General features: G+C 43.3%; 1 protein-coding gene across 9 annotated transcripts in view; it reads left to right on the plus strand.

Annotated features, from left to right (window-relative positions):
• ADGRL3 (adhesion G protein-coupled receptor L3) overlaps nucleotides 1–12,572 on the plus strand; it is a 359,731-nt gene that overhangs the window by 181,404 nt on the left and 165,755 nt on the right. For all 9 annotated transcript variants that reach the window (XM_080378662.1, XM_080378666.1, XM_080378664.1 and 6 more), the window contains one exon: nucleotides 9,687–9,767. In XM_080378662.1, coding sequence (XP_080234788.1) covers nucleotides 9,687–9,767 — 81 coding nt within the window. The remainder of the gene's footprint in view (nucleotides 1–9,686; nucleotides 9,768–12,572) is intronic.

Here is a 12,572-nt window from a genome sequence, read left to right on the forward strand (position 1 = left end):
GCAGAGGGGGAGTTGCAGCAGAGGTATAGGCACTACCAGGAACGTACGACATGGAGTTGGAGACCATGATATGCATGCAGAGACATACAGGCTGGAAAATAAAGGCAGAATTGAAGGGGATGTTTGCTATAGGCTGTCACAAATGAAGGAAAGCAAACGTGACAAATTCTTGGACCACATCTCACGATATTTCAAACCGCAAGACACTTCAATTACCATCTCTGGGCTGGTGACTCACAGATCTACCTGTCTGCTTCAGACATATCTCCTACCATGTAATCCAGCATCTCAGCTGATTTCTCTGGCAACCCCACCACTTTTGTATGCCTTTCCACTGAAATTTAAGCTCAGCATGGCAAGAGCTAATGCCCAGTTTCTTCTTTTCCCTGACTGCTCCCCTTTCTGCACGCACAAGAGCAGTGCAAGTAATAGAAAGACAGGGCTGTGTCCCAAACTGCCTGCAAGGAGTGAGCGTGCTGTAACGTATTTGACTTTGATTAAACCCCTGACCTGGAGTTGTGAGATGTAATTCTCTAAATTATGTTGGCAGGTGAATTACAAGCTGTCTGAAAGGTGGTGAAGAAAGGTTGCAATTGGTGGGAGTCTCCCTGGGGCAAGGAGACAGTCAGGTGTGGGGTTGGAGGGGATGTCCAGATACAATGCCACTACTGTTCCCAGGTGCAGTTTTACGTTACGGTTCAACTGATGGCTGTCCCCATCCCACCCCTGACTCTTTTATTCTTATCCTTTGCATCAGATCTGGCACTGCTGCTACGGCAGCCTGAATTGATTCTGCTCATTGAGCCAGTGGAAAACTACTAATTATTGTTTTCGGTGGGTCGTTTTCCATCAGATCAGCTGTAACTCGCTCTGCACTTGCATTAATTGCCAGATCTGCTGCAAGGGAGGTGATGGAAATGTCTGGCTGTGTCCCAGGGGAGGGAAGACCGCTGTGAAATGGGTTAGCTATAACATGAAGCTGCACCCTTGGCTGTCAGTGCCCAGCTAAAGAGAGATGGGGAACACAAGAAATGTGGATGGTAGCGAGAGCATAGCAGCAAAGGGCAGACCCTAAAGGAGCGCAGGCAGGGGAAGAAATAAGACAGAAACATCTCAGGCAGGGAGGCAGCAGGATTCCCCCACCCCCCCCAAGAAAGTGAAAACAACAATTAAATCTTTTGATGGTGAGATCTGCTGCTCAGCATCTGAGGGGGAACAGTGGCCAGCCCCAAGGAGGTAACTTTCAAAACAATGTAAGGAACAATTAGGAACAATTTTGCCTCTGCAGGAGATGGACTGGATGGCTTTGGCTAGGTTTCCCCCAAAAAGCTCTTCTTAACTTCTCCATCCCAAGTCTTTTCAGCCTCCTGTTTAGGTAGAACAGGCTGGGCTTGTTGGAAAACATCCTGTTTGACTTCTGGGACAAGAGCAGAGTAAGAAGAGTAGGAGCTGGCACAGTACTCTTCATATCAGATAAAAACTCGAGAGGTGACCAAGAAAACCAAAACCTCCCTCTGCTTTGCTGTATTCAGTGTTGCTGAACCCACTGGGTGGTTTGTAATTACCAATATTTGTTATCTGCCCCAGGGCTCTGATGAAGGCATTGCTCCAAATCCCTTGGTCGCCTCTGCACCAAAATCCCTCTCCTCCTCCTCCCTGTGTTCTAGTGCAGGTGACTGGTAAATTGTATTTTGTAGCACAGCAAGAACAGCTAGGAGGGGAAGAATAATATGATGTGTCAGGTTTCTTTTTTATAAAGTTGCCAGGCAAGCTTTCGGGAAGCAAAGCTCAAAAAACATGCAGCCCTGCAGGTCAGCTCCCTGCATCAGGCACTGGGGAAAGCCAGACCTTGATACAACTTTCCTCCATGTGCTGCTGTATGATGGGGGGGGGGGGGGGGATAGGAGGTCTTTAATATTGTTTAATTATAATGATGTGTGAAATATTTCCCTTTTTTTTGGTTTTGTTTCTGTTGGTTTTCCACCCTGCCCTTTATACTAGGCTCTCATACTGCAGACGTGCACTGGAGAATGCAAAGCATCACTGGAGCTGAGGTGCTGCTAAATTAAATGTTTTAAGTCCTTAACAGAGGGGTGAGGTTCATCTAAACACAAAACACAAATTACAATGTTTGCACAGCAAAACAAGGAATCTCTGTGGCTTGAAGCTTCTTCACCTCTGACTTCAGCTGGGATAGGAGTTTCTGAGTCCTAAACACTCCTTTGAAAATATGCAGCTGCCACTAGTGAAAAGACTCCAATTGCTTCAGCTGCTATAATACTCAGGCAGTTTTTAACCCATTCATTTGGCATTATTTTCGGCATTATTTTTGCATGTAGTTCAAACCTAGCCTCTGCCCTCCCAGGTAATGGCTGTCACACGAGGGACAGTTTGATCATCAAAAAAGGCCATTTTGATTTCCTTCCTCTCATAGTTAAGGGTGGTGGTTGTTGCAACAGATTCAAAGCAGGAACAGTACGTTCTTGGAAAAGAGTAGTCCATTTTATCACGCTTTCTGCTCACACAAGCATGCTGCCAGGCACTGCTTTTAGATTTGCATTTACTCTGAAACACGAGGTGCATGTGTGACAGGGACTGGGCCAAACATCTGCCCAGCGAGCTTTCTTCCTTGAGTCCAAGGTTTTCTTCGTGTTTGGCAGCCCCCATGGCTGAGCCTGCAGGTTGCTGTGGTGGGTGCTGGGAACTCAGCCACAGCTTGGGACAGGGAGGTGAGGTGACCTCTTGCTTCTCATCTTCAAATTGGTTCCTTCTGAGTTTTCCTGTTTACCCCTCTCATTGGAAGGCAGAGAAGCAAAATGCATGCATCAAAGCAGGTTTTTACTTAACAAAAAAGCACACTCCTGCATCTCCTACACTCAGACTTTAAATAACCTGTAAGATAAGATACGTGAGTACACAATATTGGTGTTTGAAAGAGCTAATATATACATTTTATGACAGCTTCAAAAGCAGTTAATAGCTAATCAACATATAGATTTGCAATATTATAAGTTTGCTCCTGTCAAGAACAGTATGGGAGAGCAAACATTTACTTGCTATGCTGGTACTTTGCACAGGAGCCCTCTCCTTGACATGGATCGTAGGCTCTCTGTCGATGTCCATTGAGGCTGCTGGGTTCAGTAATCTCCATTTTCAGAAGGCAGCCATGACCAGGAGCCAGCAGTCCCTCTGCATGCTGCCACGCTTATAGGTACCGCACTTCTCCTGATGCAGTTGCTTTAAGCTTGCAATGATTCCTGGTATGAAATACAAGAGGCAAAATGGCAAGAGAACAGAGATAACGTAGTCAGAGAGCATCCTTTGGAAAAGAGGGTTTTCTTGTATTCAGAGGCATGTGTGGCTCTGAGGGAAGGACAGGGAAATAACCCTGTGAGGGAGAGAAGAGGGAGCAGATGAGTTACTGCTACCCTAAGGAGTTAAAAGGGCAATGAAAGATGAAAGAGAGATACACAGATGAAAGAGACATACTCCATAGAAGTCCATGAATAAATGAAGCAGTGGACAGAATCAGTGCTAACACTGACATGTCTGAGGTAGTGAATGGCTTTGTAAAAGCTTTATTTAAAAAGAAAGCTTTTAATGCAAAATGGAAAAGGGTGTGCAGTGAGGAAATCATGTTTTGTAAAGTTAGTCGTTGATGAAAGGCAGAAACAAAGGCTGCTGGGTGAAGTCTGAATATATACCACGTAATAGTTCTGAATGAAATTTGTTTAATGGCATGTCAAAAGAGTTTGTTAGCAAACCTACGAGCTTTTTATTTTCTATTTCTGTATGTTTTTTATATGCCTACACATTATGGAGTTCAAAAAGACTCATAAGTGGAGAAAAAGGACAAGAACAAAATGTCCTAATTTTGGAAATTAAAAGAGGATGAGAGGGATGATCCTGGAAATTGCAATCTGACAAAGTGGAGTGTAGTTTTCAGATAGATAATAAATCAAATTTTTGAAAAAATCCTGTTAACAGTTAGAGGATTACAGAAACGTGGCCAAAAAGTAATGTATTTTTTTTTTTACAGATCAGATCATCACAGACAAACTGGACTGCTTTTAAAAATGGAGTTTTTCAGTTACATAAAAAAAAAGGCCACAGCATGCAAAGGATACTTTATCTGATATTAGTAAAAATGGCAGTGTTTTCCAAGGCTTTTCCTTAGGATATGTATTCAGCATACCTAGTCTGTTCCCTTCCCATTGTTATAAAAAAAAAAAAAGACATGAAGAACTGAAATCAAAGTCTCAGGAATTGATGTGCAGTTTCATGTTTATAATTAACTTATTTCATTAGTGATCCAAGCTAGTAGGCAAACAGCATGAGGGATTAAGTCCATGGAGATGGCTGCATTCAGAGGTACTGACAAGGGGCGCAGGAGAGGCAGTGCATGGGAGCGCCTGGTCATCGGAGGTACCAGCACAAAATTAAACTAAATCCTCTGCATGAAATGCTGGCTAGGCTATCTGAGAATGATCCAGGAACTGACGAGCCCGTGGAAGACAAAAACATACTGAAAAAGACTGGAAAACAAGTGGAAAACTGAGCAAGAGATGCAGTCTGACATAGCACCAAAAAAATGTGTTGCAGTGATCGTGTCTGGATGAGGACAGTAAGGAAAGAGGACTCTCACCCCTTGAGTCAAATAGTTCTAAGCATGTTTGTTTAAAAAAATATGTATCTCGGTGGCTTGTCATTGCTGCTGCCGCAGCTGGGTCGGGCATGGGGGCAAACTGCAATTTAGGTGCATGACTGTCCGTGCCCACCACAGTACCGTGGGCACTGAGCAACAGTAACAAAGGGTGAGGACCAGCCATTCTGGTGATTTTCGTTCTCTTCATGACATTTTTGGTACCAGAGCTTTAGGAGACAAGTGTCAGGTGTTTAGGAGGTGTCTCATCAGATGCTTTAAAAAGGATTATTTTTAGTCTACTAAATGTTGGTGGTGTTTCTCTTTGCTTTTGGTGGTTTGAATCTTCCAGGCTTGCATTTCTATTCAGGTTTTCTCTGTAAAAGTACACAGTAAAATTTCAGCAAGAAAATGAGCAAAGGCTGGGCAGAAATGTTTCTCACATGTATACATGATGGTAAGAGTTTTGGTCTAGGAAATCAAATGTTACGGGCACTGGATACTTGGCATAGAGTTAGGAGGGAGATCTGCCCTGTTAGATGCTGCAGACAGTGGGTAAGCTTCCAAAAAGGATCTGGGGAAAGTGGGTTTAATAGATAAAGAGACAAGACTGCTTTGTTGCTACTTTCCTTGGTTAGTCCTTGCATTCGCAGATTTTTTTCTGTACTTTTATATCCTGGCATCCGTAGATGACTAAATCACTTAGGGGCAGATTTTTGAAGGTGTGTGGATGTTTATATTCTGTCTATGAGCATCCAGATCCCTTAAAAAAAAAAAAAAATCCCTTAGGCTAAGCTATTACATTTCCTTGAGTCTTCACAAAACATTATCTTTGTTCTTCTAAGTTACTGGCTTTTTAAAATGTGTTGCATCTCTCATGTGTCAGGCCTGAAAATAATGGCCAGCCAGATACTTCTTCTAATCCGCAAACATCTCCCCTGTTTTCTCTACTCAAGGAAAGCCGTGTCACCAGGTAGACTTTCAAGGTCATATCTGTATTTTGCTCCTGAAACCGGTGCTACCAGTGCTTCTTTTTCCATTGCCACAGCATGTGCATATGTCCTGGCTATTACAGATTGCAGATGCTGTATGTCTGTCTTCATTGAGAGGGGCAACGTGAGCAGAAGACATGGAGTTTGTAGCTACCTGTGTCCCATTTGCTGTTTGCCCTGTCTCATCTGAGGTGCTTTTGACATTTATGCAGTGTTGGCCAGACCTGAATCCTTGTGGTATGATACAAAAAAAGTGGACAAGGACTGACCCTCGGTTGTCTTTTAGCCCTAGCCCTTGTTGCCTGTTGCTACCATTCACGGGGAGCCACGGCCACTGGCCATGTCAGTGGCCAGACCTTGCCAGCAAGAGCAATAAGGAAATGGAGTCCAGCCTTAGCGATTCGATACGAAATTGGCAACTTGGTCGCATGTTACTTTGGTGATTGCATTTGATTGCTGTTTACTTTTTTAACTGGGAGATGGCTGCAGAGACACCAGATGGTTATAGTCAGGATGGGATTTGGAGAAGGCCATGCAAGTTGTTATCATACAAGGCATGCTCAACTTTCCACCAGCAACAGACACCTTAACCTTTGGTATTTTGTTATTTTGTTGGAAGCTGACTTTCCACCCCGCCTCCTTTTTTTTTTTTTTTTTTTAAATAATAACTAAAAGCTGAACCACTTATTTAAAGAGGTGCGGTTATTTTTGGAGTGTCCTGCAAAATCCAGGAAGGACCTGACACCTGCCGTTTCCTCTCCTATAGTCATGGGCACCAGGCCAGTAATGTGGGTAGCTCTTCAGGTCAAGAAGCAGTCAATCAAATAGGCTGATGCGGGTAGAAATGAAAGCTTGACAGCTGGAGAGATGGTCATGCAGGCAAGGGGAGGCCATGTCCCACCTCCTGGTGCAGCACAGTTGTCAGCCCAGGCCCAACATACAGAAAAAACAGCTGAAGGACTGGGCAGTTTGGAGAGGGTGGTGTTGAATGTTTCTGCCATCTCTTTTTTCACTAAAGGCTTTCACATTCCCCTGTTCAAGTGTTTTTCTGCAGTAGCTGGAACTGGAGAGGCAAGATTGGAGTTAGTGATTCCTAGAGCTGGGACCTGAAGTAACCAAAATGCAAATAAAAGGGACTGGGATTTGGCAACACTTGGCAAAACTTGTCCTGTCAATCTTTGTGACTGACTTGAGCTGCACCAGTGATGTCAGCCTCAAAATCTTGCACAGTTCCATTGGGTAAAATTCTGGGGTTTAATGGAATCAGTGGCAAAAGTTGTAACAACATTAAAGCCAGAAGAACCATTTCTCTGAGCCTCTCGTTTGGCTTCCTGACTCAGTTGTCTCCATGTGCTTGTGTACCAGTCCCATTGTTAGGGTTTGCTTCAGGCACCCCACACCTTACCTCTCTATCCTCAACCCTCTGAGATGTCGCCATTGCCAGTAATGGTAAAATCAAAGAAAAAAATGGGATTCTGTTGATTAACAAGAAGTTTTACAAGGTATCTTGATCGTGAATGTGTAATTGGGGACACAGATAGTAGCGGAGAGCCTTTGTTCCCCATACAGGAGGACTGTGATGAGTCTGAAGAGCAACTAAGCTGGCATTCATGCCCAGAAAATGAAGCATAATAATTGTTTCCGATGTTTTTTTCTGAAGAGAGTATTAAACCCCAAAATTTTATTTTATTAGCATTGCAAGAAGGGTAAAGTCCAACTGAAGTCAAGTTTGATTTTTAGTTTGTGTGCTTTGCATCAGCAGCAAGTAGATAAAAGCTTTCTGCAACTTGTTTCATTTATCACAAGAGAGCATTTGATGTTACAGCTTCCTCCATATTAGGTAAAAGCTTTTATAAAACATTCATAAACTTTCATAGCTATTACTGAATTGTAATGAATGTCTAAACAAACTCACAAATGTTTTGTAGTCTTTTTATATAGTGTGCATGTATCTTCTTTACCCCAGCCTAGCCCTTTAAGCCTGCAGATTCATTCTTTCTTGTATTTGAAATCACTTGGTCCCAAGAAAACCATGTAAAAAAACCCTAAAAAAATCAAAACAAACCCATAAGCTAGCAGTGGGCAAGAAAAGCCACCAGCCTCCTGGGATGCATTAGGCAGAACGTTGCCAGCAGGTTGAGGGCGGTGGTCTTGCCCCTCTGCTCATCGCTGGTGAGATGTATCTGGGTGTTGGGGTTCAGGGCTGGGCTACCCAGTACAAGAGAGACAAAGGCGTACTGGAGCTAGTCCAGAAAAGGGCCACAATTATGATTAAGCGACTGAAACATCTCTGTGTGGGGAGAGGCTGAGAGAGCTGGGACTGTACAGCCTGGACCAGATGTGATCCACGAGCTCTTACTGATGTATATAAGTACCTGGTTGGGGGGAATAAAGAAAATGGACCCACACCCTTAGAGGCATTCGGTGACAGGACAGGAGGCACGAACTGAAATACAGGAAATTAGTTAAACATAAAAAAAGGTGGTTTTTTTCCTGTGATGGTTGCCAAGCACTGGTACAGATTGCCCAGAGAGGTTGTGGAGTCTCCATCCTTGGAGATACTAAAAAGCATACTGGATGCTTGCCGTGGCTTTTGTGGCCTTTGGGCTGAACTAGGTGATTTCCAGGGCTCCCTGCCAACCTCCGTTATTTTGTGTTTCAGTGGTATCTTTGATGCAGCAAATGGGGAGCCTGTCCTATGGTTGTAAGGACACTGATCCTGCATATTGAGCAGAGCAGTTGGAGTGAGAGCAGACCATCTGCCTGGTTCTGCTGCAGAACCAAGCAGCTATGAAATGATGACTTGTGCTCACTAATGACATCAATAGATTTTTAACATGTAAATGAGAAGGGGAAAGCAGGGTAACTCATTATTAGTTATGGGTTTGCCTGAAGCTTATTTCCCATGTTAAAGCACTTAAAAGCAAATATAGAATTCATGGTGTGGTGGTAGATTTTAAACATGAATAATGTCCAGTTGTTGTAATGGCTAATAATGCAAATTATCTGAGTCAGCCTCAGAATAAAGTGGTAAATATATCCTGCCCATTCAAGACAGACTTTTTTTTTTCCCCCTCCCCTTTCCATTAATATTTTATCCCCCCTTGAAGAGATGCTTTCAACATATTATGTGTATACCAGCATACTGCATTTATGGTATTCCTGGATGTCATTACAAAGAAGCTTAAAGACTGTACCACTGCTCCGCTGCCTGTGAAGCGAGCTTGGAAATTACTTGGAGCAACAACAGCAAGTGTCAACAGGGAGCCATATTAATTATTTGGAATGTGTCTCATAAGAGGAATCAACTGCTTTTATTGCAGCACAAATATTACTTGAAACAGGAAGGTTACTCTAACTGTTATTGTAATCTATGTGTCATTAACTTTCCATGTTTAGAGAAAGAGATTAACAACCCTGTAAATTGTTATAGTAAATAGATGAATTATAACAACATGTTTTTATTATAAATAGAAGTTTCTTGATATACTTACCTCCAAATTACTGGAGAAGATTTGAGTCTTTAGCAACTGGGAAAAGCTGCATGGTGGTGTTGGGAACCAAAAAGCTCCTACTCAGGTGTAAGCAATGCTGAGTTCCACAAACTCCTATCTGCTCTTCTGCAGGTGGGGAAAACAGATGCAGTTGTACTTCATACCATGCTTCCTTTAAAAACTACTGTGACTGAGAAATGCTTGCTTCCCTTTTAGAGTGGAAATAACAGATTAAATGTGCTTGTGTGAAATCAGTTGTCTTCTGTGGCATATGGCCTTTTGAGAGAATATTTTCTAAAATATACGTGGTAAAGCAGGTGTAACTAAAGTTCAGCATAATACCCATGCATGCATGGGAAAAGCAAAAGAAATGGGAGTGTTTTCAACTCTTTATCAGGTGTCTCCACAAAATGGAAGTTCATTGCGAAAAATACACAGTAGAACAAAATACTTTAAATCTGTTTTGAATCCAGTGCCCTAAAAATGCTGTATGTTTAATGATAGCCCTGATAGATCTCTGCAGGAAATAGTGGAACTAAACCACTTATTTGTCCACAGGGCAGGCTCACCATGGGCAGGTTTCCTACATTGCCCCACCGATCCACCTCGATTCGGATCTGGAGAGACCACCATCCAAGGGTGAGTTAGCAATGCAGTTTACTTCTGCAAGGACAGGTATACCTTAGGTCCTGCCCTTTGCCATCCTCCTTTTCTTCCTAATGGCAGCACGCAGGCATAGGGGGCTTGTGACAGGCTGCAAAAAGGCAAATTTCAGCTGCCCATCAGGTGAGTAAAGGTACAGAAGTGGTTGTGTGGTGGTTCGGGCTGGGATTCAATCTGCGTTGCCGTTGCTCAAGGGTTTTTCTAGAGTCTGTGAGGACACATTCACTCTAGAGGACGATTCACATTTTAGGTGGGCTGATTGCCCTCAGGAGCAATGCTAGTGGCTGATACAGATGGAGTCACTCTACAATAGCCCTGCTAAGCTAGGTTCCTCTCTTGAATGGTGCGAATAAGGTGATATGAATGTGAGCCCTTGATTTCTCTGCCCTTTGGAGGATCGTCCCCTGGCTGTGTTGTGATGAACCCCCAGTATTTGGCTGCGTGGCCTGGGGAAATAGGCTTGGTCCCAGAGCAAGCATCTGTGCTGGTGCAGACTTCTTACACACCTCTCTTTGCTCCTTTTAATTAGGTTGTCAATATTCAGGTAGGATATCAAAATGACCACCTTGTCCTTCTTGGAATGGATAACAGCAAAGTTAAAATCAAACAGGTAGATGGAGGGATTTCTTGGTCAGCTCCAGAAATGTGTGTGAACATCAAACACAGGGGACATTGTGGAAGAAGAGAAGGGGAGGAAGAAGACAGCCAAAGCATGTTAGCAGGGAGATAAACTGTACCTTAGGTTTGGGGTTTTTGTTTCTCCTACTCTCTAAAGGCAGAAGGGGTACAGGATTGACCTTTGTAGTGTTTGTCACCATTCTGCCCCAACACTGTAAGACTGTGAGTATGTGTGTGCACAAAAGTGCTTCTCTGTGTGCTCACAGTTGAAAAAATGCAGCATGTTAATGCACAGTTAATCTGGATAGGCACACTGTTGTTATGTAATAGGAAGAAAGCTGTCTTCTAAATCTCACTTCGTTACCTATCTCTAATATTTGGGGAGACAGAAGAACATTTGTGTCAGTGAATTGCAGCTGCAAACTCTGTTCCTCAGAATGGCTCAAGAACTTTGTAGGATAAATGAAAGCATACTGTTAAAAGCGATACGCTCTTGGCATGAAAGGCTTCCTTAGTGTTGAGTGTGCTTTTCCACGAGCATCCATGAGGCTAGATCTGTAACTTGATCAAGTAAACATTTCCTGGGTTTTTTTTTTTCCTTTGTAAGCATGAATGTATGTTTTTTTAGCTGGTGCACTAACAAAAAAAAAAAAAAAATTAAGGAACTGACTCTTGCTGCACAGAAGCAGCCTCAGTACTATTACTCCTTGGTGGTTCCTCTTGCATCTCTGCAAGATGGAACCGTGTGCTGGGTGGTGGAACCTGGGTATAAGGATGCTGGATTCACAGCCCTGTCTCCAAATCTGGTCTTCTGAGTCAGGCTGGTCATGTAAAATCTCCTGGTGGTCCACAACCTCTGCTCAGCTTTGTGTGAACGACCCTGAGATTTGACACATGCATTTGAGGTCGTCAGCTTCTTCTAAGACACTTGAAAACATCCAGTTCTGTGATAAAATTTACTACCTTGCTTTTTTAGTAGAGCACTCCAGTAAGGCAGAGACAGTTATGACTTCCAGGACCTTCTTGCCCAACTCTGTCTTTGATGTGGGGTGTGATGATTCAGAGCTTATTCAGAGTAGGTCCGTGTAAATTCCTTGCTGTGGGTTCTGGAGCAGCCTATGGAAGACTCAAGGACACTGGAACAGCAGCAGCCAAATGAGCTGCACTTTGCTTTCTCCAAGATAAAAGAGCTCAAGACTAACAAATATCTTCAGTGATCTGCTGTTCATGAGGGCATAGCTACCTCTGTAAGATGAATGGCACTGCCACCAGGAGCAGGACAAAGCAGGTCAGGCAGAACAGTTGAAGAGAAGGTAAAATGGAGTTTATCCAAGATAAACTGTTACATTAACTGCTTCCGCTGAGGCCTTCACCCCGCAGTTGAGAGATCTTAAAGAAAGGGCTGCTCAGGGTGGAAGGACTTGATGTTATTCCTGCCACGCACTGGTAAAAGGACTCAAATCCCCTTGTGTAACTTAGTAAGAGAGGGCCAGGGAGGCAGCCAGCTCTGTAGGCATCAGTCTATTAGCTGGTGACTAGGGGTATTAAAAAGGTAGTAATCGGTACTGTCCCCTGGAGGAAGAGCAAGGTTTTCCTCTGGCCCTGGGATCTGGGATGTGTAGCTCTACTTATGCGTCCACTGCCTTGTTTCCAGCCTCAGTGCCCCAAATCCATTACAGTGGTGCAATAATAATGATTCTTTTTTTTTTTTTTTTCCCCCCTAAGCATGTGAGGATTATGAAGTGGTTTTGTTTGGCTGCATTTTCTGACACCTTAGGACTTACTCTGGTCACATTACAAGCTTCATCCCATCACCACAAGAGCTGTTTTAAACAAGGGACGCAAAAACACCCCTGTCTTGAAGCTCTTGTTGGTTCATCACATTTCCAGTAGCTGGAAGTCTAAAAAAGGAGCTGCATTATGACAGTCGTCATAAACTACTAATGCTTTTGGTTGTTGCTTTGATGCTCTTAATTTCCCTTCTGTATTCCTGCTTGCACTGGGCTGAACACCAGGTGCAGGTCAATGCTGCATTTAGAGTGGCAAAAAGAAGAAGCCACTGTACAATTTTAATTGTAATAAATGGAAATGGAGCCAGGGTAGAGATATAAAAGCATCTTTCCTTCCCGCATTATTAAAACAACGGTACAGCTTTAGTGCTCC

Source organism: Falco punctatus, assembly GCF_963210335.1.
Source record: "Falco punctatus genome assembly, chromosome: 1".
Taxonomy (NCBI): domain Eukaryota; kingdom Metazoa; phylum Chordata; class Aves; order Falconiformes; family Falconidae; genus Falco; species Falco punctatus.